Source organism: Amphiprion ocellaris, chromosome 14, assembly GCF_022539595.1.
Source record: "Amphiprion ocellaris isolate individual 3 ecotype Okinawa chromosome 14, ASM2253959v1, whole genome shotgun sequence".
NCBI lineage: Eukaryota > Metazoa > Chordata > Actinopteri > Pomacentridae > Amphiprion > Amphiprion ocellaris.
Window position 1 is genome coordinate 13,416,637 of NC_072779.1, and position 25,557 is coordinate 13,442,193.

The following is a 25,557-nucleotide window of genomic DNA, read 5'->3' on the forward strand; positions in this document are numbered from 1 at the left end:
ATAACTTTTGTGTTGGTGGATCTACACTTAAATATGTTTCATAATATCACCATGTCAAAAAAAAAGATCACACTGTTGCAGTCAATTCAAAGAATGACTTAAAAGCCTTTAAACCATAGAATTATCACCTATTATAAGTGCAAGTTATAGCTGCTTTGAATATCTGACAGATTGAATACCTCACATACCTTTTTGTCTCACACACTGAGGAAGAGCAACAATGATGGTGAACAAGACAAAAGCTGCAGAAGCTGCGGTGCTCCACCACGACCTCTGGACGCTCTGTTCATCCACACCTGCAGAGCACATTTCTTTTTAGTGAACTGTTTCTGTTTTCATCCCTGCATTGATTTGCAGACAACATCTTTAGAATGGCACAACCACTGAATACTCACTTATTGTAGCAACTGTGACGTTCACTTTGGTTTGAACGACGTGTCTGCTCTGCAGGCCGGAGAAGGTGCAGATATAAGTCCCAGAGTGTTCTTCACGGTCCGGCTTATGCAGCAGAAGAGATCCGTCTCCCATCAGAAGCAGGTCCTGGTCCAGTTCGGCTTGGCCCTCCCACAGGTTAAAGGTGTGTCTGGTTCTGTTGTCGTATCTTAAGATGACTGTGGGCTCAGTGGATGAGGCAAAGGTCCAGGTGAGGGAGAAATTCTGGAGACTGTGTGGAGCGATGCAGGGGATGGACAGAGCATGACCCTCTTCCTGAGTTATATCCTCTGAAATAAAACAAAAATATATTTGTGTTGCATTATTTTTGTTAAAAATCACCCTCTTTCTGGAAACTCATGTAAACAGAACGCACCTTGGTTCTTCCGAGAGGCGGTCCACACTTGGGTTTTGTCGGCTGATATGAAAGAGCAGAAGAAGGTACGGTTGGAGAGGTTACCCAGAATCCCTAGCATGCTCTCCACAGTGAACAAACCCTTGTGATCTGTGGTTTTGATAGTGTAGTTTTCTAGAGTTTCCTGAGCAGACGGGGGGTCCGTGGCCCATGTGACATGAGGGACGGGGTAGATGTTGTGAGAGGAGCAGCTGACCGTCTCCTCCGTCATCTCCATCATCACTGACTGGATGAGAGCTTGAAGAAAAACAGCGTGTGAGCATTTAATGGGGATATGATTCAGTCTGTGGCAATAGCAAACAAAAATAAATAACTTTACTAGTCTGATATTGTTCTGAAGTAAGCAGAAGACCAAAAACTGGTGTCAGGTGAAGCCAGATGTGTGCATGTACTGAGTTGACTTTTAGCAGAAAGGTTAGTTGAAACAAATCTTCTGCAGATGGTGCTGAACTTCAGTGTTGGGGTCATATTGTAGGTTAGTAGGGCAGATAGCCAACATGAGACACTGTGTCCTTATACAGCTGAAGACATAATATACCCTTTTCATGGATACACACTCTGAAAGGATTTGTTAGAATTGCTGCTAAAATACAAAATCTCCATAAATCTCTTCCTCAACACATCAGAGTTTACTCAGTAGAGATTCTAATAGTTTTTTTTAATTGTCAAATAATTTCAGCAATTCAATAAAGAGCAAAATGTCCTTCCTGTGCTGAAAATGTGAGTTGTAGTACACTGTAAATGGTAAAGTATTTTTATTTTTTAAGCAACAGTTCTCCATGTTTTTGTTAAATGACAGATAATAACTAGTAAAATCACAGAGAATAAATTTTAATTTACATGTTGACTATGAACGAAAACAGGCCAAAACTGTAAATAATGTCCACAACAAAAATCTGTTTTTCTTAGTTTTTTTTACAAAGAATAATTTGCTCTTTCACAATGTTTCCCCTCAATATTATACTGGTTTACTGCATTTGAATGAGCAAAAAAAATGAATAATTTTACTGATATTTGCTGTTTTTTTAAAAGGAAAAAATATGTATATTAAGGACTCAAAAATGTCAAATTTTTTTAAGCTGTTATTTCACATATTTTACCTGTTATGTTAAATTTCCGCAAATATTGAATCAAATCACCAACGCAGAAATCTGTATTTTTACAAATAGTAATTCATTCTTTCACAATGACCATAAATTACATTGTTTTACTGAATCTAAATTGTCACTTTTTTTAAACTGATTTTTCTCATTATTTTCACAGTTTTTACAGTTTTTGAACTTTGCAGTATTTAACCTTTTTTTAATTCATTATCTAGGTCGTAAAAAAACATTAGTAAAAACATTTTTTCTTTAGTTTTTTTTTCTACATGATACTTTGCTAATTAATCATGAATAGTTCAGGCTTTACCTTTAACACACAAGCAAAATGCAGTGTGCTGGGTAGCAGTGGAAAAAAAGTGCAAAATGTTCCACCTCCTTGTCTCGACCTTGACGGTAATTTATGAATGGAGACGCTTCAAGACTCAGCGACGGAAGTTAAAGACAACACGGAAAGGTGAAAAGGGTCAAATTTCTGATATGCTGAAAGTACATGTATGTACTGACCTTTAACCTCCAGGTTGACAAACATCTCCTGGTTGCCTTTTCGTGTGCTCGTGTAACATTTGTACCTGCCCTTGTCCTGAACCTTGACCCTCCTGAGCAGCAGGGAAGCGTTGCCCTGAGGGATTTGGGAGTTGAACAAGCAAGTCCTTCCACTGAAGTGTTTGTTCTGGAGTCCGAACTGATCCTTGTTGTAATAGTAGCTGTGGACAGGGATTTGCTGCTTGTACCAGTGGATTACCACGGTTCCGGTGGGTCTGAAGCTACAGGGCAGGATGCAGTCGTCATGGATGATACAGGTGACGTTGGCGTCTGGTAGTAAGACTTTAAGGGAAAACAGTCAGGATCATAATTCAAGAGCACGTTATTGTTTATATTCGTTATATAATTTGACAATTTAGAGCTGACCTGACCACCTGTTTACCTGTTTTTTTTTTGTTTTTTTTTTACCTATTCTTGTCTTTGAAACAGTATTATTGAATGAAAGCACTGCTGGATTAAAAAAGTCACAAATTTAGAGATAGAGCTGCATGTTGTCTTTCTATAATCAGTGAGTAATGTCAGTTTTATTTTAAGACATGTACCTTTTATTTTAGCTTATATCCTCCAGAATTAATCTTTTATGAGGAGAATGAGAAAAGTTCCTAATCCTTGATTTGCTATTTATTTCTGAGCTGAAGTAAAGAAAAAGAAAGTGTTATCAGTGTAGATCAGTGCTGCTGCACAGCTCATGCCATCAATTTTTTCATTTGACCTCCATGACACATCTGCTGCTGCGACAGTGCCACAATTAGGAATCCTCTACTTTCGCACCATTTCACCAACGTGACCAATTATTTCTGCCATTTTGCAACAGCATGAAACTGGAGAGAAACACAGAGCTTTAACAGAGGGCCATAGCTGATTTCCATCCTTTTCTTTAAAAAAAACAATACTGATTAATGTGTGAACTGTTTGTTTTGCTAAGATGAAGACTTCTTTTAATCAAATCACTCCCCCCCCCCCAATGAGTAGGCAATGTTTTGCCCAGATATGTGCAGCTGTCACAGCTGGGTAATGCTTCTGGGGTGCTGAGGACACAGTGCAGCTGTGTTTACAGCTGCTGTGGAAATATGAAGGAGAAGTAATACTAGCTGGAAAAGATGCACATTATCAGAAAGCCCCAGTTTCATAGGAAACACACTGCTCGAAGAAAACACAGACGACAAGACACGGCCCTCTGAGCAGTAAAACTCAAAATGCTCCACGTAGAGGTGACAAAGAGCAGCCACCTTTATTCAGATTTACTTTATATTCATGCAATGCTCTTCTTGTGGCCTGTCAAGCCTTTACACACTTTAATAAATAAACTAGATTAAAGTTTGTGCGATGTGATGCAAGGTTGTGTTTTCTAGCTGAGTCTATATACATACTTAACACCCTTAATCTACTGTTTGTGAGCGCCAGTAGTTAATAAAAGCTTTGTTTTTCATGGGTCAAAACCTGACCATCCACTTAAAGCAAAGATTTATAAAGGAAAGCTTGCTTGCAAGAGAAATATAATCTTGTTATCATCTCTGATCTTTTGCCCATAGATTATTTTTGTTTTGCAAAGTTAAGATCAGCAGACCAGTGATAGATACAATAGTGTAGCATCTACTTAAATACTGCATAAAGATTCCACACAGTAGTAACTCATTAAAACGATCTATTAATCCCTTTCACACACAATACATTACTTGTACATAAACTGTAGAAACAGATGTCGAGTATTACTTTACCTTTAGAGGTTGTAGATGACAACTGTTCCCAGAAAATGATGAACATAATCACAAGTCTGTGTGTCTCTGCCATGTCAGACGAGCTGTTTTGAAGGTGTTGAACCTGTAACAGTGTTTGACATGCATGTGTGTGAAAGCACTCTGGTGTGCAGTGAGCTGTTTCTGTGTGGTTCCACTTTACATCCTTCCTAACACTAATGAAACACTGACTAATTAACCAGGCAGGTAAAAGTTTAACCAGCCTTCCTGTGAATGCTCCATCACACCACACCACCACTGAAGCAGCTCAAGAAACATAAGCAGCATTGGATTTGTTTTCACAAAAGGAGCTCATCTCAATTACCAAGTTGGTTTAGGCTCTAAAAAATGATGCTCCGTGATTATAGATTTAACAGGTGAGCTCCTACAAATGGGTCAATATATAATTGAGGGTCCTTTGAAGTCCATGGGATATATCTTGCATACATTTTTATTAAAAGTAAAAAGCAAATGTTTTTTTAATGTTCATTATGATCATGTCTTTACAATTTCCATAACTATTTGTTATGGAAACAATCACTTATTAATAAAAAATGACTGGATATCAATAAAATGTCAAGTAAATAAGCATTCCAATTTAAAAACAACTACCTTCTAATTAGCTAAACAATAATAAAATGAGCTTATTCAAAAATAGTTTTGATTGTGTTCTTTTTATTAGTTTGAGATAATCATGACAGATATTTCTTTTTTGAAAATATATCAAATTTTATATGGAAAATAACAAATTGTATCTGTGTCCAAGAAATCACTTTCAACTAAGTTACTCATTACAAAAACACCTCTCCAGGAAGTGTGTTAATTCCAGATCACATGACCTGCTCCACATGATGTCATTTCCCCCTGAAAGAGAGACTGGCAAGACTCTAAGGCTTTCTGAGTTATTAAATATAAAGTAGTGTGTGGATTTATCACATGTCAACAGGTTTACTACAATATCTTTATAAATAACTTTCAATTTCAATTTTACTCAATTAAATATATAATATTTAGAAGAATCTTTCTGTAAAATGCCATGTGGTGTTTGGTTATAGGCAGCCATGTTGATTTTAGGCCTGAAAACAGTGAAAAATGTCAACTATGAGAAAAAAAAGTCCCCTCAGTTGTATATTGACCTAAATCACTTAAATTCAAACAGAAAACATGGTTCAGGAAATGCCTGCTTTTTTATTTATTTATTTTTTACCTAAAGCAAAGGTCTGTCTTTTTCTTCTATAATAATCTGAAAATCAGATCCTGAGAAAAAGCACAATTAATAAATTCTCTGCATTTTTGGATTTTGGATACTTTTGTTTAAATTATATAGTACTATTCCAAAACAAAAATATTAATGTAAAGTGCATTCATTGTATTAATCTAATGGAAATTTTGATGCTTGTCAATCTTAAATTTCCTCCAAACAGGAATGCATCACCCTCATCAAATTCACAAATAGTAACCCTAACTCAAAGCCCCTATACTATGTATAAGAGGTGGAAATTGAACAAAAAAAATGTGACGTATGTTAAAAAAAAAAAAAAAGTAAAATATTCTGCCATAAACATAAAGTATGCTGCAGAAATGGATGATTATGAGTAAAAATTGCCAATTCCTCAACATATTCTGAAAAACGATGACCTCTAGAGGGCACACATGTCACTTCGACATTTCAATGTTCTGTCCAGCTGCTGGGGTCACATGTTCAAGTGAACCAGGGTCCACGTGCACGATTCTTTAAGATGGTATTGCTCATGTCTGCCCTCAGTCAGCTTTAATCCTAGATTAAAGCCAGCATGCCACTACAGCCATGCTGTCCGTGTTTTGATTATATCATTGATTCTGCACAAGTTTCTCCTTCTCCATTCAAGGTCTTATTTTCTTCTTGATTGAACACAGTATCACTTTTTTAAAAAAAAATATCTACTCACAGCTTTTATTATATTACAAAAAATCTGACTATTGTACAGGACAGTCTGTGTGTATTGTGCCATAGCTCACACAAAGGCCATTATCATGTTGTTGCAATGTACCATTTAATGTCCTATATTCTATATGTGGGGATGTTATCACCAAATTTAGCCTCTAAAAGGACAAATAAATAAAGATCTGAAATAAAAACATGTTAACGCTGAGTGTATAAAATGAGCTCTGTAAGTGAGTAAGACCAAAAGCATTCTCTACTAAGAAATTAATGCCTAAACAGGTTAACAGGAAAAGTGTAGCATTATTAATGGATTTATCAACTGATGTTTTTGGAGCTGTACTGTGCTGTGTGCATAAATACTAACACTCTATGTGCACTGTGGGAGTCTACTCTTCACAAAACTGTCTTGTGAAGAAAATGATGCTGCTGATAATCACCAAACTAGACTGGAAATTCCCCCAGGAAAAGTTCAGAAAAGTGTCACCGAGTAGAACTGTATCATCACCTTCACACTAATTAGCACTGAGCCAATAACTGTCATCCTGGCAAATGTGTCTGAATGTGTCTCCACTTTGTGGTCTGGTTATATCACATTCAGCAAACACCACTGTGTCTCATTCTTGTGAGTTCCTTTGTGTACAGGCCAGGCTCTGGTCCAGGCGCCACAGTCTTAAGGCAGAGCTGGATTTCCAGTCTGTGTAGACAGTTTTCAGTTTAATCAGATTCTACAAAAAACTAAACATTCTTTGTTCCTGATCTCATTAGTAACTTAGCTGTGATAAACAGTCATATGACAAAAATGTAAGAATTTTATGGATGATCTGGGCTGAACTGCAGGCAGTGTTTACACAGAGCAGATAGGAGACAAGTATGGAAAAAAATAAAAAATTCCATTACATCCATCCATTATCTATACACTGCTTATTCCTCTGAAGAGTCGTGGTGGGCTGGAGTCTATCCCAGCTGACTCAGGGTAAAGAAAGGGGGCACCCTGGACAGGTCACCAGTTTATCACAGGACTACACATAGAGACAAACAATCAAACTCACATTCACACCTACGGACAATTTAGAGTTACCAATTAACCTCAGCATGTTTTTGGACTGTGGGAGGAAGCTGGAGAACCTGGAGAAAACCCACGCATGCACAGGGAGAACATGCAAACTCCACACAAGATTCAAATCCAGGATCTTCTAGCTGTGAGGTGGTAGTGCTAACCACTGTTTCCCAAATTAAAAATGTGAATAGCAAAATATCAAGTGTATGCAGATCCACCATCTTTTTCCAAAGTTTTGGCGCAGCCTTATTCTTACGAACAAATGCTGTCTCTCCACTGATATTTTCAAGAAAAATCTCCAGATATACATATTTTTTTACAATAACTTTTGGCTGGTCCTAATGCTCTTAAACTTTCATTTTCGTTTTATTTTAGGAATTCATCTTACAACTTGATATCCCGTTTCACTTTTGGTATTTGTTTTACTGATTTTACAAGTTTCATCCTGTCTAGGTGCTTGAACATAACTTCTTGCTGCCGTCTGATAACATGTCCAGCACACTGGTCAACTGAGGCTGTTTTAAAACATGCTATATACATATATATATATTTTAAAAAGTAGATTTGATTCGACAAATGAGCCCACAGTGAGGATATCATGTAATACAACATCTATTCTTTGGCTTTTAAACAAACCACACTGCTGGATAACAGAAGTATGTATTCCAACAAGGAAGTTTAGCTTTTAAAAATCCTTTTTTCTTAAACACTCACTGTACTGTTATCCTTCTTCTAATATTTAATGAATTAAAGACGCATTTGGAACCCTATCATCTGCATAAAGCTGTTTAGGATTCAACTTGGGAGTCATAAGTGCAATGCTTCCAAATGCCACCCAAACATATGCTTGCATCTGTGTCGTCCTGCTGGGATCATTTGCATCCTCCCACCGCCACGGAGTTCAACACGAGGCAGAATCGTGCAATGAATAAAAGTAGGCTACAGGCTTTTTATTTTTATCTGGTCAGAACGATGATGAAACTGCTGGTTGTATTATCCCCATGTCCCCGCCCTCTGCTGCCTGCAGTTTGTAGGTTACTGAAAGATTTCACCAACCACAGAAAAGAAGATTAGAGAGGAATTAATGGTATTCCTTTGTCATTATGGGAATAAATTGATATTTGGTTTTAAATCAGAGGGTGGGGAGCTGGAGCAACATGTTGTGTCAGGAGGAGATGTAAGCAGAGGGATGGCACAGTGACAAGCAAACTCAGCCGGAGGGGGAATGCCTGTGCGCTGGAGCTAAGCACCGGATATCTCAGCTGATGTTCACCATGTTACAGGAGATGAGAGTGCAGGATAACGCAGACGTAGCTGGGACAGAATGAGTGCTGCTGGGACATGGACGTGGGTGTAGAGGACGGGGACAGCTGTGGCATTCCCTGGGCGAGACACTGACCAATTGGGAGGGACATTTGGGTTCCTCTTGTCTTTCTAGCCCAGTTTAACCATGAGAGTGGCCCTCCTGGCCTTAAGACTGATGTGCTTGGCCTGGTTGTGGCCTGTCACTCAGCTCAACAGCAGCCACTTCCCCAACAAGAGGAGACACAAGGAGCAGTACGTCGGAGAGAACACCAAACCAAAATATGGAGGGTGAGTCAAAGCCGGATTTCTTATGTTTTGCTGTAACTGTGGAGAGCTTTTGACAGCTAGTACCTATATTTTTGGATGTTATGGAAGGTTGTTCTGGATGCTACCTTCGCAAACATTGTTGCATAATGCATTAATCAATGTTTGCAAAGTAGATCAAGGCTGCAGGCCATATACAGGATCATGTGATGCACATATTGACTGGAAAATTGCTGTTGATTGTTTCTGACTGACCAAAAAAGTCATTTATACCACTGAAATCAATTTGGTTTGTTTCTAGAAGTCCTCTTCATGGAAAAACTAATTCAGTTGTGAGATCAACTGAAGAGACAGATAGAATCGAGTACACACAATATCTCTAACCCAGTAACAAGTGTGTTAAATCAGTGTCACTACACTGAAAATAAAAGAACTCATTCCGTTTAGGTCGAAGCCTTTGGTTTTAATCAGAGTGCTAAAGTCCAATTAACTGTCACTAACTCCATCGACCAGATGTCACTTCTGTTTTAAGTTCAGGAAAGACAGAGAGAGATTTTTACACAAGCTGCTATTTCCTCTCGTTTGCCAGACGGGTGGATCTTAAGATGAAAAAGCTGGACAGCACCAAGTCTCTGCTAATTAAATCTGAGCAGCTGCTCCGGATTGAAGACCATGACTTTGCAATGCGGCCGGGCTTCGGAGGTAAGGCCCACACCTCACCCATCCATCTTTAATTCTCATTCCCATGAATATTCCTATTATTTATAATAACCATGTGCTTTCCTGGCAACTCAGTGAGGTTAATGTAGGTTACTGTGCTGTCTTTGGTATTACGCCTCCCAAAAAACCCCTTTGTGACCTAGATTGTCTGCCGTGTGAGACAATGACTGCAGACAGTAGTGCGGATAGAATAATCTGAGCTGTGTTCCTAATTCTGTGTCTATGCGTGCTTCCAAGCGCCTGCATTCTGTTCACGCTTGACTGTTTCTATACTAACAGGCACCGCATGCTCACCATGTTTCCACTCCCTAATAATTTCACATTGAATTAAACCCGAAGGCTCATTTTCTCCAGTCAGTAAGTGTACTAGTTTAGCAAATAGGTGAGCGGGAATCTCAATCTCGTCAGTAGACGTTTTCTCAGTTATTAGGCTCTACCTCAGAATATAATATTATGGCTAAATAAAGCAAACCCTCTAAATACCAAGTACAATACTCCCAGCACTCATAACACAAATTAAATCAGATTTTTTTTATTTAGCACTCTGCTGCCTGTAACACACTTCCTGTATTGGTGTCACTGTACCAGCTCGTGTTTTCTTTGAAAACAAAAGGTCTTACAAAATAAGCAAAGTGTTAATGGTTGGATTTAGTGTCTTGTAAAATAGAATATTTCCTGGTTATCTTTTTCATATTTATATAATCTATTAATACCTGTTCTTCTAATCCTAGATTCACATAAGTAAATCTTCTGATGCTGTTTGTCTATAATTCACCTTGTGAAACTCTTTAAATTAACTTGCCAAACATGATGTTCTGTTTAAAATAACAGTCAGTGGGCAATGATGGAAGAAGTATTCCCATCCTTTATTTAAATAAATGTGCCAACCTGATGTAAAAGAGCTCCACTACAAGTGCTGCATGTATGTAAGTAGAAGTACATAAATTTTAGCTGCAAAATGTTGTGAAAGTATTGCAGTAAAAGTACTGGTTGGGACCTTTTGACTGATAGTGAATCACCAGTGTATCAGTATAGTTTAAACTATTCTATATACAGCTTTATAAATAGAGACAGCAGATAAATCTGAGGGACATCAGATGGTGCATGAAAAGAGAAAAAACTGAATTCTGTCAGACATCTGTTTCTCAGATTTTTTTTACTGTTTATGTAATCTATGGTTTTTGGTGAGATGTTGGATCATTTTGGCATTCATAGAAATGAAACCATATGAGAGGTTTCGAGGGAAAGATCGCTGTTTAGTGAAGCTGTTAATTAACAACTCGTAGACATCTGAAATATGACTCATGCTACATGCTAGTTTTGTAACCTGTCAGAAGCTAAGAAGGTTAGAAACCATTAGTGGAATACTTTGAGTATGTCTTTTAAAAACTTGTTATATTATTAATTTTGTAAAATCTTCATCCAAAGACTAAGGCATCAAGTAAATGCGATAAAAAGTACAATATTTCCTTCTGAAATGTAATAGAATGAAAGTATAAAATAGCAAAAAGAAGTTGTCTGCAACAATTTTTCATCGGTGAATGGGCAGTTTTTGTTAACTGTATTTATTAGCTGTTACTGAATCATAAAAAATATTACAGCTAAAAAAATAGTTGTTTTCTCCATATTATTTTGTTTTCTGTAGCTTCCCAGAACTGCACATGTGGCTTTTATTCAATGTATTTCGCTGCACTTGACTATTAAATAAGAGTTTAAAGGCTCAAACCAGTTGGAAGAGCTTCAGTGACCTAACTCTGTGAAATAGAAAACAAACAGGACCTTACTCTCAGGACCCCAGCAGTCCAATATAATCCGTACCAATTCACTACTCCACTGTAATCGTGGACTGATGGTTCTGAGTGCTTACCTTCATTAGGTAATGGCAGAGGGAACTGGATGTTTATAGTACACATCATATGTTAACCGTATTCTGTCACTGATGATGACATAAGAACCATTCCACTTATTATACACTGGACTGGATATTTATGTAATAGCACAAAATTGTGCTTTTTCACATAGCGTTGCAACATTTCAGTTCCTTGAGCAATTGTTTGGGTTTAGTCATGCAGGCTGCTATGTTTGAATATGCGATTGTATAATTGGTTGCAAGAAGATCTTTGGTTTGTTTTCTTGATTCAACCTTTTCTGTATAGTTTGCATTGTCTGCCAGTATTTGTCTGGGTTTACTTTAGGTCATGTGAACTAAAATACCCACAGACAGGATTCTTAGTGGCAGTGATTGTTTATCTTATTGCATGCTGGGAAACACATGAAGCTCTTGCTGAAATAGTCAGTTACAGAACATGAAGCTATGGTTTTTAACTTTGTAACACAAAGGAGATTTATATCCATGCTGGCTGTTGTACTGTGCTGGTTATTTCCCCCTAGGTCAGAATTCATGTACGGTAATAAACCAGCAAATTTTGAAAGGATTTGTTGTTTTGCCAGTACTAAAGCTACGTTTTGTGGTTTCATGTGGTGATGTGGTTAAATTTAACAGTAGTTTTGAGAAGCTATCATCTCAAAACATTTGTTTTTGTAGATTCTCTGAAATATTCGAGTGTCCAGGCAAGTATTTCATAATGCCGCCTCATCACTTACAGCTCCAGAAAGATAACATGGCAAATATAAATCCTTTTAAGTAATTTTTGGCATCTTATCAGGGCTGCCTGAGTGAGCAGCAGACTTGGCTTCATCCAAGGTTTTGTCTATGAACCAATCTACCATTTGTGTGTTATTCCTGAATGATATTGAAGCGCTACTGTATTTATTAAAAGATTACGTGAATGCAATGTTAAGCTGATGAGTCATGCTTAAGAGGCAGCATGACATCAGGGTCATCCATCCTATTGTCTCTGCTGTTTGTAAGATGTAGGCTAAACCATTAACATTAAAGCCACTTGTCTAATATTGTACATATCTGCAACAATGTCTGAGCAGGTGATAGGTGTCAAGGGACATCCACGTTAATATCAGGAGCCAAGGTTTCCCAGCAAAACACTGCCGTCTTGCCTGATTCCTGCTGCCATCTCTTAAACCACACCATGTAGTTCTGATGTTCATGTGTCCACTGAAGGCACTTTTGGCAGGAAACAGGGCTCAGTGTGGCCACTCTGACTGATGTGCAGCTATACAGCCCCATACAAAGCAAGCTCTGTAAAATCCACTTTAAAAAAATGGGAAAATCTTTTTTAAAAAAACTTGTTAAAAATGGTGGAATTCTATAATGCTCAAAAACTGAAAACACTGAATATAACAGCAAATACCTAAAAAAAATGATAAAGTGTAATTTTAAAGTCACAGTGTAAATAAAAAAATTACTATTTGTAAAAAAAAACATATATAGATTTGCGATGTGGGCAGTGTGTGCAGTTTTAGCCTGCTTTGTTTTACAGTCAACAAATAATTAACTGAAAATAAAACAATACTTTTTTTTCTGGGATTTAAGTAGTTATTGTCTGTAATTTAACAAACCAGTTTAAATATTAGGGCTGGGACGTCAACACGTTAATTTATCACAGCGAAAAATAACGCTTTAAAAATCATAACGTAATTTATTACACCCTCCTCAGTTCCCTCATTTCTGGCACACCGGTAACTCTGATGAACACTCCAGCCCAGTAGGTGGCGGTAATGAACCTAAAGTCTGTCTGTAGCCATGAAGAAGAAGCACAGGAAGTACTGAGTGAAGTCAGGCACTGGTGAACAGTGAAGGAAGACGAAAATGAGCTTGTTGGGCAGAAAGTTTTCTTTTAAAAATCTTCCCGATGGCAGCTTGGATAAAAGCCTGGTTGTGTGCAAATTGTACAACAAAGAGTTTTCTGATCACTGCGTCACTTCAAGCCGACGGTATCACCTCAATGTAAAACATGTTGCTGTTCGCACCAGAGCTAACGTTAGCTACGAGTCATGCTAACGGCTAACGGTGTAGCCATCCCATAATAGACCACTTTTCTAGACAGTGCTTCAGTTTACGGAAAGTCTTAAAATGTTGGATAAAATCGCTATAATTGCACTTAGATTTGCAGTAATCTGTGAATGAAAAATGACAGATGAAAAATGCAGATAAATAGAAATGAAACATTTTTGTGGTTTAAGTTTTTACTCCGTCGAGGCTCCGCCTCCTTGGAGGAGGAATAATCTAAACAAAAATATCTCTTTTAATAACTTAATTATAAGCTTTTTGTTTATAAAAAAAATTACATAAATAAAAATTGATATTCCAAAAAAAGAACCATCAAAATTACACCATTCATCAGACCCAGAAAAGATGAAAACAATGAATCTCTGGATTTTCAACTTTCTGAAGCTCCTTGAACTACTTATGCTGATTTTATGTGCCATACAGTGGAAACAACAACTAAATTCAGACTTTGTCATCAAAATCACTTTTTTCTATATGTAGCATTTTCCTTTTAAAAAAAATTAATTTTACATTATAAACACGTATATGTCTATTCATTGATTCAACTGTCAACCACAATTTTATATGACCTGAAAAACTTCACTTTTTTTGACAGTTTTGTCAAATAGCAATATTTGACAAAACTGCAATTAATTGCAATTAATTAATTACAAAGCCTGTAATTAATTAGATAAACTTTTTTAATCGTGTCCCACCACTAGTAAATATCAAATACTTTAATAACAATAATAATTTTTCTTTCAGATAACGGCAAATATCTGCAAAAACAATATGTTTTTTACTAAATTAAATACAATAAAAATAATATAATTTTACAGGCAAATGTGATTGAAGAACAAATTCTTATTTATATAAGTAAAGATTTTTGATGCAGACTTTGTCTTACAGTTTAGGCATATACTTTACTAGTAGTTGTAAATTAATATTTTAGTTTCTGTGCAATGCTTTATAATTTCACAAAATAGGGAAAATTTGGAAAATAACACTAAATTATTCAAATAAAATTATAGTTAAAGACTGTCAAAACAACAACAACAACAAAAAACATGGTTACTGTGGAGTCTGCATTAAGGTTTTCAATCTGCAGTAGCTTCTGTCAAAGTTGCTCAGATCCTTACTCTGCCCATTTTTCATTTTAGCACATCAGCCTCTCTTTGGCAGCATCCACTGTAACAAGATTGAATCAATATTATTCACTTCATCTATCAGTGGTTTTAATGCTGTTTCTGATTGGTTTATGTGTTAGCTTATAGCTCCAGAACAGGTTTTACACAAATACATACGGTGGCAGATGTACAGATGATTCGGAGAAGATGTTATTTAAGTGTGGCTTAAAGCTGATCCATCACAACCTTTGACCTTTGCAGGTTCAGCTATTCCTGTCGGCATCGACGTTCAGGTGGAGAGCATTGACAGTATATCTGAAGTCAACATGGTATGTGTCTTGGAGATTTGTCTCGCTAATCCACTGAATCAAAACTGTCTCCTTTTCTCTGCTGGACGGCAGCATCAGTGTTGTTATTCTTTATCAGGACTTCACCATGACTCTCTACCTGAGGCACTACTGGCAGGATGATCGCCTGGCCTTCCCCTCCAGCAACAACAAGAGTCGAACCTTCGATGCACGTCTTGTGAAGAAAATTTGGGTTCCGGATGTGTTTTTTGTCCACTCTAAGCGCTCTTTTATCCATGATACAACCATGGAGAACATCATGCTGAGGGTTTATCCTGATGGAAACATCCTCTACAGTGTGAGGTAGAAAACACATCATTGTCTTCTCCTGAACAGCTACAGTGGTCACTGAACATACCTTAAAAAGCAGTATAACAGGAGCATAATCATAGCAGCTGCACAACATAGCTATAGCATTAGCCACCACTAGCTACTGGTAATAAAAAACCAAGCAGGATTATAGAACCTTATTAGGTCAGCCATAGATTTAGAGGAGGAAGGGTGTGGTTCTTCCCACTTTAACCTTAGGTGCCCATTTTACAATAATTCAACAAGTCACAACTAAATTAGTAATAAGATGTTTCGAAAACGTTATCAGTCGGGATGCAAACTAACCCACTGAACTCATATTGCAGGGTTTAGTCAGCAGAGTCTGAATGGATAAGAGGAAACGGAAGCTAAAGGAAGCTTTCCGTCTGCATTTATCATATCCATTTCAGTCACAGATGTCAACATTATAGTGTCTCTACTAATGGTTTGCTGCAGTTTCTGTTGCCGTTTGCATTTTATCAGTTAAACTGCAGTCCAGCAGCTTTGTTTAATATCCTCTCTGACAGCTGTAATCGGGTTCACTGAGGTTAATCTGCATAGTCAAACTCTGAAAGTCACCTGTTAATACAAATCTAACTTTTTTTTTTTTTTTTTTAACACAGTTGCTGAAGAATTACTGTTTTTATTCAGTGTTTTTTTAACTGCATTTCAGGATCACTGTGACTGCACTTTGCTCCATGGACTTCAGCAGTTTCCCTCTGGACACTCAGAACTGCTCGCTGGAGCTGGAGAGCTGTGAGTATCAAACTAGAGATGTCTGCTTGCAAATGCCTCAGAGGATATCCAGTGTCATTTCCAGAGAAATAATTTTAATTCCTGCATTAAATGTGTTTGTCCTTGCTTGACATTCTGCTGGTAAACATGTTACACAACCTTTGATGCACTGTTTTATAATTTAAAGATGCTGGCGACAGAAAGCTTTCCGCATGTTAAATTATTAAACAGTATCCTTGTACGTGGTTAAAAACACCACTCGATATGTTTGAGTGTAATTCATTGGGAACAGAGACACACTCCACAGCTCAGTCCAATACTTCATAGGCACACTGTAACCATCTTCTTTTTGCATAAAGTAAACAAGCCATAATCCTCACTCAGGTCAAATCTCTGTCCATTTTACATGTGTGTCTTTCAGATACAGGATTTAGCGGGGTTTATTTTTAGACGTTAGGACTTTTTTACGTAGAGTTTGGGGGATTATTTTTAGCTTGTTTCTGTCTGTTTCTATATCTCTCTTTATCTCTCAAAATTATTACATGGATAAAATATGGATGCTGATCTCTGAGGAGAGTCTGGAGTTCATTTATTGTGATCTCTCTCCTATTTTCTGAGAGAAACATCCATGACTCTTCTAAAAGAGGCTGTAGTATGTGAAGCGATCCTCACTTCCCCTTTTCTGTCCTCTCTTGAAGATGCCTACAATGAGAATGATCTGATGCTCTACTGGAAGAACGGGAACGATTCATTACGGACGGAAGAGATTGTGCTCTCTCAGTTTTTTGTTGAAGACTTCCAGCCTTCTTTTGGCCTTGCCTTCTACAGCAGCACTGGTACGTGAGGCTGGAGTCTTGGGGTTCTTCGAGTCCATTTTGGAAACAGCCAGAGAGCTCCTGACCCCTGCACTTAAAACTCACTAAAAGAGAAAGTTTGAGATGTTTATACCTTATGTAACATTATATTTTCTTTACATTATGCAGGGCTCACACTACAGGATTTTTATTGTTTTTTTTTCCATTTGTGCTCTTCGATGTTGGGTCCCGATTATTTGTTAATATAAGGAGTTAGCAGATCCTGTCTTAAACTTCCTGAACTGCTCACAGACTTATCAGTCATATCAAACATATCTGATACAGATGAGTTGAAATCTAGATAGTTACGGTTATCATACCACCAGCTGAAACAGTGCATGCTGCTAATCATTCCAACCCCTGAGGTTTTGGATCCACAGTGTCCATTTTCTTCTCATTTTCCCATGAGATCACATGAGGTGGCACTTTGCTTTGTCTGGCACAATAATCCTGCAGTGTGTGGATGTCTGAGATTAGAGAGAAAAATATCTGTGACATTCCTCTCTATGTGTGTGATGCACTTGATATCATAATCTGTAATGATTTTAAAACTCCGGTATTGTCAACCCGGCTTTAAGGCAGTTATGAATTCATGCGCACAACGAGATAAATAAATAAGACCTGGCCTCTTTTCAGGGGTTTTTAACCTAAGTCAGTCAGCTATAATTGTCTCTATTCTGTGACAAAGTATCAGTAGGTCGAAGCATCTCCAACTTTTGATTCAAATCATTTTACTCTCTGAGAGTTTTGTAATAAGATAAAACCACTCATATACTCTGTCTGAAGGTAACAAAATCCAACAACCAGCACATAGAGCTCATGAATTAAAACATTGTTTTGTTACCTGTTGCCCTATTTCCAGTTTGTAGAGGCCAACTAAGCAGCTGCCACTTTACTCTATAAACACGACTGAGTGATTCTGAACACAGTTTCCAAAATGATGACAAGTGAATCAATATCTTTCTGCAGTACAGCGAGGTATTGATTCATTATGATGTGATGATGAGGAGAGAGAGCAGTCTGTGAGAGGCTTTTTTTAATTATAAAAATGCCCCTATTTCAGTGTGTTCTTCACATTTAATTATTTGGTTATACTTTAATGTCAGCATCACTACTATTTAAAGTTTAGTAAAGGCTTTTATTTCTATCTAGTTTTTAAGGTCAAAAGCTAAAGAAAATCTAATTCAAGAAACCATCTGCCCTTTTCATAATGTCATGTAATATTGTCATGTAATATTGCTTCTATGGGATTATATGCGTTATTAATTTAAGCATTTTAGAGTTATGACCACTAAGCCCACTTTTTGAAATGCTGCCTGCTTCTACTGGCACATTTTCAGTGTGAGAAAAGAAGGCCGGAGAAGGAGCCAGAGAGATTTTCATCTCAGTGTGAAATAATCTTGTGGGGACCAAACCGCTCTAAGAGGATGTTATATAACTGCAGCTCTAGACAGATCTGCCCCAGAAAATAATCGCCTTCTCCTCTGAGTTCGAGGTTCTTCTTGTAGGTTCATCTTGTACTTTCTGAGAATCGTCATTTGTACAAGCCTGCATCACTGTTTTCCCAGAATGGTAGCTTTGTTTTCTGCTGGAACTAACCGTTGTTACTCTGCTTCCCACCCTGCCTGCCCCATTTCCACTTTCTGTCCATTTATCTCTGTTTCAGGTTGGTACAATCGGCTCTACATAAACTTCATTCTGAGGAGGCACATCTTCTTCTTCATGCTTCAGACGTACTTTCCCACCATGCTGATGGTGATGCTGTCCTGGGTGTCTTTCTGGATCGACAGGAGAGCCGTACCTGCCCGAGTCTCTCTGGGTACAGACACAATGAGTCAATATGACCATTAACACCATTAATGTTTTTAAAAAAGAATGCTTCACATGCTACTCAAAATAATAGTGCAAAATTGTATTTTCACTTAAAAAAAAATCATTATGTCGATTTTTTCTATTTTACTGAAAATACTGGGAGTTAACCTGCTTATCAGCATCTTTAAAGCTCACACGTTAATGTGTTGTATCTCGTTTGTCTAATCCACCCAAAAATCTTCGTTTAACCTCTGAACCCGAGCAGTTTCTGGGTATCTTTTTCTTCCATTACATTTTGACTGCAATATAAAGCCCTGCACCTCTATGGAAACAGCACAACCATGGCTAGAAGTACAAAGTTAAAAATGCTTTAAATTACAAAAGAAAAATGCAAAAACGGATCATCTTCGATCATTTTTTTCCCCAAAATTGCAAGAAAAAACACAATCAATATGTACGTAATAAAACGTGGTTGCTCTATGTTCAATAGATATTTTATTTGGTACATTTTGTGTTTCTGTATAACTGCTCTGTTTAGACACAGCCTGCAGTTCAGCCCATTTTAACTGAAAAGTCCTAGTACTTTTTGTCAAGTGATTGTTGATTGCAGCTGAGTTGTGATTTTTAATAAAACATCACAATTTTCAGCTGAGATTTGGTTCGTTTTCCTGACTGAGCTATATATGAGAGATGCTTAGTAAGAAAATGCTAAAATAACACAAAAATGACACAAAAAGAAACAAAGATGACACAAAACGATGCTAAAATAACACAAATAAAAATAACAAAACCATATTAAATTAACACAAGAATTACACAAAAAGACACAAATGACAAACCAATGCTTAAATAACACAAAAAGATAGAAATGACACAGAAAGTTGCGTTTATTTTTCTTAGTTTACAGTGAAAAATGCAAAAGTAGTTCCAGTCTAAATGGTCTACCACTTTAGGGTGTACATCAATTCAAAAGTAATGGGCAACTGCAAATGGACTTTTTCTAATACTTTGAAAAACATTTGCCACTTCACAGTTAGAAATATTGTACCCTGTAGCACTGTGGCTATCTGGTGTTCTGACCTGCATTTACCTGCATAGTATAATCCATCCAAAATTTGCAAAGCAGCATCTTTAACACTAATAATATGTTGTACCTGTGCTTTCTGTATCCAGGCATCACCACCGTTCTGACCATGTCCACCATCATCACTGGTGTCTCAGCCTCTATGCCGCAGGTGTCTTATGTCAAAGCTGTAGACATCTACTTGTGGGCAAGCTTCCTGTTTGTCTTTCTGTCAGTCATCGAATATGCCGCTGTCAACTATTTCACCACTGTAGAGGAGATGAAGAAGCTCAAGAGGGCAAAGGTCATTCATATTCTTTTTTTTTTTTTCTATTTTGTTTCTTAAATCTCACACGCCGTCATTTGACCCACAGAAACCAATATGTCACCATCTGGCAATCCTTCGAAGCCTCACGTCATCTGCTCTGCTCCCTCTGTCCCTGCAGATCCCCAGCTCCTACAACGCCACCCAGGCTATGGCCTACGATGGCTGTTTCCATGACAACGAAATTGACTTGGCTTCTTTCACAGAGGTCGCCAGCACCCCAAACACAGAGAGGAACACCCAGTCTCGAAACTCGACCGTCTCCGGACCCACAGAAGGCACTCGGCTACGTCGAAGGCACCCGTTAAAAAAGAACCTCAGCTTCATAATGAGCAACAGCTACATGATCGACTCGTACTCCAGAGTCTTATTTCCTTTAGCTTATCTGCTCTTCAACATCATTTACTGGAGTTTGTACGCATAGTATATTAACTATGCTGCAGAATAGTCTTTTTGGACTACTTTTGCCATTAAACAGGCTGCAAAATCTTACAATAAGCTTGCAATTCTCTGTTTTGCTGTGGGATTTGACTTCAGGTTTGCAGTGTCTGCTGCTGAGGAAAGATATCTCTTGTGAGGTATTCAGTTGTAACATGTAGAAAATCCGATTTGAACTGTTTGCAGTGCATGAATGTTATTTTCATGAATGTTTGGATGTTTTTGACATGCCTGTTTTATAAGAGCAGATGTTTTAGTCAAATATATTAACATTTTTAGGATTCTATTTTATTGCTTGATTAGACACAGAACAATAAAGTCTTTAAATGTTGTACAACATCGTTAAAACTTAATGTATGCTATTAAAGGTGTGTGTCTAGCTACACATTTTCGGACAAAGCTTTATCTTATTTTCTTCTTTGCTCTTATTTGGCCTTTGGAGGTTTACATAACCAAAAAAACAAGCAATTTTTGAAGTCAGTGTTAGTTGCTAATACACGTGATTTTGACGTCATAATTTAACCCTTATGTTGTCCTGCGGGTCAAATTGACCTGTTTTAAAGTTTGAAAATGCGGAAAAAGACATATATTTTCACAGTGAAAATTCTGATGTCCACATTTTCAACATTTTTGGGAAATTTTTGAACATTTTTTGGTAGAAAAAAAATATTTCTTCAGAACATTCATGAAAAAAATCAAACAAAATCCACTGAAATTCGCTGGATTTTGGTTGATCTATGTTCTTAAAGAAAATATTAGAAGTTTTACTGTATATACATTAGAAATTTTATTTTTATATATAGAGAGGCGACACATTCACATAGAAAATCCAACAATTCCTTCTGTTTTTACAGTTTGTGACTCTGGTAAATGGTGTCATTTTCAAAGCTGGTGGGTTTTGGGCTTCACAGATTGAACCTAAATGCTTTTCTTAAACAAACTGCTGAGCTGCTGCACAGTGAAATGTTTGAGTGGAGCTCAGGATGAAAGCATCAGAGCTGTTTTACATGTTTTTATGTTCAGCTAATATCATTTCCTCTGGACAATGTTTGTGGTGTTAGAAGTGGACGTTTGTAGGGAGTTTTCAGTTGTGATACTTTAATGCATAAATATTTGCAGTGGTGGTTTCACTGCAAGCATCTACTGATGTCACCAGTGAAGTAAATAAAAACAGCATTTGTTGAACTTTACGCCTCTGTGTCTGCAGTTAGTTTAGCTGAATCAATGCAAAGATATTTCTATTTTTCTACATGACAGGAATGTCAGTGAAATCCAAATGCTAAGAATAAACAAGTGATCTGCCTGGTCACAGATCCCACTTTAATCCAAAATAAAGACTTTGCAAGGAAATGAACTTGAAATATGAGCCACCAGTAAAAGTTGTGATCAGACAGAAGGGCCTGTATTTTATCTTTGGAGAAGTTTAACATGTAAGTTTGTGCAGCTGATCAGTGGTGAGGCCTGTGGATGACTGGAGATGTGTGTGGACACTTAGACGAAGCAGCAAATGTGTTGAAAATGAGTTGTCTTCTCAGAGTCTTGAAGATGTTTTGTCAGAGCTAAGAAAGAAGTAAGAGATCCTGCAGGTGATTGTTGAGTGGTGTTGAGGAATTTGAATGTAGAGGAATAGCAAAGAGATTTTGAAGATATTTAAGCCATAAGTTGTATTTTATTTGTTTGCTGTTCTCTCCCATTTGTAGTGAAGAGAAGTGATTTGACATGAAGAATGTGATTTGTGTGGCTTTGAAATTGTGTTAAAATGTAAAAATGAGTGATGAGGAGAAGAGTGTGACTTTTTAGTATTGTGTTTTTTAGCGTGTTCTTTAAAAGTTGTAGGTAGATTATGTTCTTTTTTTGATTTTGTGGATTGTTTTTTTTTTCTTTCAGTGTTGATGTCACCGCCTTGACGAATAGAAGAAAAGCCTGCATTTGGGTATGTAGGACCGGTAGTCCAGAGGTAGTGATGGTGGTTTGGAACCTGGAGAGTGCAGGTTCAATCCCCCACTCTGCTCAAGCTTTTTTTTCACATTTGGGCAAAATTCGCCAAAAATATTCTTTACGCTCTTTACGCTCTTTACGCTCTTTACGCTCTTTACGCTCTTTACGCTCTTTACGCTCTTTCGGGCACTTCTTGTTTTTGCTGGAACCACCCTTCAACTCCAATCCACTGACACTCCACACCACAGACCACAACCTTTACACTCCGCTATCATCCTCCACAACGTTCCCAGTGGGGATTCGAACCGTGACCCTCCACATGACAGACACACAACCTATGTGTGAGCTATCTTTCACACAAGGTCCTTCATGGACTTTGTTGTAATGATGGTTGAAAGAGGTTGTCATACAGCCAAAGTATGTATATATTGTAAATAAAGCTGCTGTAACAATGTAAATTTCCCCTAGAGTGGGGAGAAATAAAGAACTTTATCTTATCTTTATCTTATCTTAAAAAGTGTCAAAAGAGCCCTGGGCTGGATTCGAACCAAAAACCTCCTGGATGAGAGGCAGATAACTTACCACTGCACTATCCTTCCTACTGCTTGTAACTGTTAGTTTTCGTAAATGATGGTACACAAAACTATTAAGGAGGTGAAGATAATAAAGGTACTAAGGTGGATTTCAACCGGGGACCTTCAACATGCCAGGCAAAAAATTTACCTCTACACCACCTGTCCTACAAGATGTTGCTCTAACTTTGCTTAAATGATGCTAGCAATTAGTACTGGAGCATCCAAAGGACACATAAAAAGTGTGAGTGGGGATTTGAACAATGGACCTTCAACATGTGATGCACAGAACTTACCTTTGCACCACATTTCCTACAAGGTGTTGTTGTAAATTGGCTTAAATGATGGCATCAATCAGTACTGGAGCAATCAAAGGACAAATAAAAAGTGTGAGTGGAGATTTGAATCATGTGAGGTACAGAACTTACATTGTAGGTCTGTTTCTGAGACTGAATACACCCAATCTCATCTGATCTGCAAAGCTAAGCAGGGTTGGGCCTGGTTAGTATTTGGATGGGAGACTACCTGGGAATACCAGGTGCTGTAAGGTTTTTACTTCTCCCCACAACCTGAACAAGACACTGCTGGTCATTCACTAGAGACAGCTATCAACTAAAACCTCTTGGTTTCTTTATTATACACTCTATGAGGTGGATAAGCTGCAGCTCATGCTGATTTATTGCTGGTTCTGGTTGGAGCCGAAGAACAAAGGCGTCACCTGTTGGAGCAGCTGATGTCCTGCAGCCTCTTCACCACAGAAAGCCTCTGACACCTTCAATTCTTTACACTCTGACTGCAAGACACCAATCACATAGAAACATATACATGTGTGGAACAAACAGCTGAGCTGACACTCAACATGTGTTTGACCATTTATTGATAAAGACATTCAAACATGTCTAGAGATAGAACACCAAAGCACGGTGTAAGAAAGGTCAGAACAGACTTCACCTGCTCAGGAAACTGAGGTCCTTCGGGGTGCACGGAGCAATTCTGAGGACCTTTTATGGTTGTGTGGTGGTATCAGCCATCCTGTATGGAGTGGTCTGCTGGAGCAGCAGCATCACGGCTGCAGACAGGAAGAGACTAAAGAAACTGGTTAAGAAAGCAAGCTCTGTCCTGGGCTGGTGTTAGACAGGAGGATGATGACAAAGCTGTTGTCTATCATGGAGGACATCTCCCACCCCCTGCAGGAAACAGGACCATCACCGGCAGCTCCTTCAGGGACAGACTGCTTCACCCACGATGTTTGAAGGAGGTCCTTCCTTCCTGCAGCAGTCAGACTGTGTTCAATCAAGCCTGCTCCCAGTAGTTCAGATCACCCATGAAGTAACTGCAATAAAATGTAAATAAGTCAATATGTGCAATTTCACAAGGTTTTTTTTTTTTTTACAAGCATTTCTATTTCTTCTCTAAGGAGAAAGCATCTATTTATATCTGTGCACTGAGTGCTGCTTTTCTTTTTACTTTTTTTCCTATCTGCTACTGCCACACTGAAAATTTCCCCACTGCAGAATCTACCTATCCATCCATCTATCTATGGTCCATCTACCTCCCTACCTATCTATCCATCCATCCATCCATCCATCCATCCATCTCTCTCACGGGTGTGGGGGTTGATTCACCTGTTCTCAATCACCTTAATCCACGAAGGCCCGGTTCTTCATTCTTCCGCTCTCTGCCAGACCAGAGACTTTGAAACCAGAACCTTTCTCCTACAATTAGTCTGGTTTCCCCTTTTTGTTTTCACCTTGGTTTAGTTATCCTTTCTGTGTTGGTTTTAGTTTCATTCGTTAAATAAACTCCTTGTAATCTTTGACCTGTGTCTGCAGATGTCCTGTGACACCAATGATCCCATCTGATATTTAGCATGTTTTCAATTATTGGTCCCATTTCTTTAAAAAAAAAAAAAAAAAAAAAAAAAAAAAAAAAAAAAAAGCCCCCTGAAATCTGATCAGATAAATGAATGTGAAACTACTTTGGGTCTGCTGCAGCTGCCTCCCTCTGATCTTGTTCCTGCCCACAGCACAATCTGATCAGTGAAACACTGAAGGACAACTTCAGCATGTAAAACATAAATAAGCAAAGGCTGCAACTCGTGATTATTTTAATTTTAACTTAACTTTATGTGCTGTTCAAAAATTTTTTCTGCAAATGTGTAGTGATTCCAAATCTTGGTTATTGATCTCCTTGATTACAAAAAAAATCTGTATCGACCCGGAAAAAAAACAAACATGTCAGGCACCCTATGATGTTAACTGTTTGCCTGAATGTTTTTGTTTAAAATCCTCAGTAATAACCTTTGACTGGTTGCTCTTAACCCTGTAAAACTGACTGCTGCAAAAATACAACATCAGCTAAACAGAGTTAAACATTAAATTACATTAAGTTATATTAAACAGACAAAATATTGAATGAGATAATTCAACAAGCTACAATACATGTCATTATGAAATTAAACAAAATTTTTAAAATACAAATATTAGAAATTACAGATAAAGTATTTTCCATCATTAAACATTTAAAAAATACAATTAAACAAGAAGAATGTTAAACATTTTTAAAAATGCAAAACATTTAATCAGATTATTAAACCCTTAAAAAGACAAAACACGGGTGCCCATATAGCTC

At 37.7% G+C, this 25,557-nt stretch overlaps 1 protein-coding gene across 2 annotated transcripts; it reads left to right on the forward strand.

Annotated features, from left to right (window-relative positions):
* The first annotated feature begins 8,311 nt into the window (after window positions 1-8,311).
* On the forward strand, window positions 8,312-24,745 carry gabrr3a (gamma-aminobutyric acid type A receptor subunit rho3a). 2 transcript variants are annotated; one of them, XM_023299122.3, is made up of 9 exons: window positions 8,312-8,803; window positions 9,369-9,481; window positions 14,795-14,862; window positions 14,960-15,183; window positions 15,863-15,945; window positions 16,623-16,760; window positions 18,445-18,597; window positions 19,764-19,957; window positions 20,100-24,745. In XM_023299122.3, the coding sequence occupies exons 1-9, from the start codon at window positions 8,661-8,663 to the stop codon at window positions 20,400-20,402; spliced, it is 1,419 nt and encodes a 472-aa protein (XP_023154890.1). In that variant the 5' UTR covers window positions 8,312-8,660; the 3' UTR covers window positions 20,403-24,745. The 2 variants fall into 2 exon arrangements, with proteins under 2 accessions (XP_023154890.1, XP_054872926.1); XM_055016951.1 differs by lacking the exons at window positions 8,312-8,803; window positions 9,369-9,481 and adding an exon at window positions 12,399-13,351.
* Window positions 24,746-25,557: the final 812 nt, after the last annotated feature.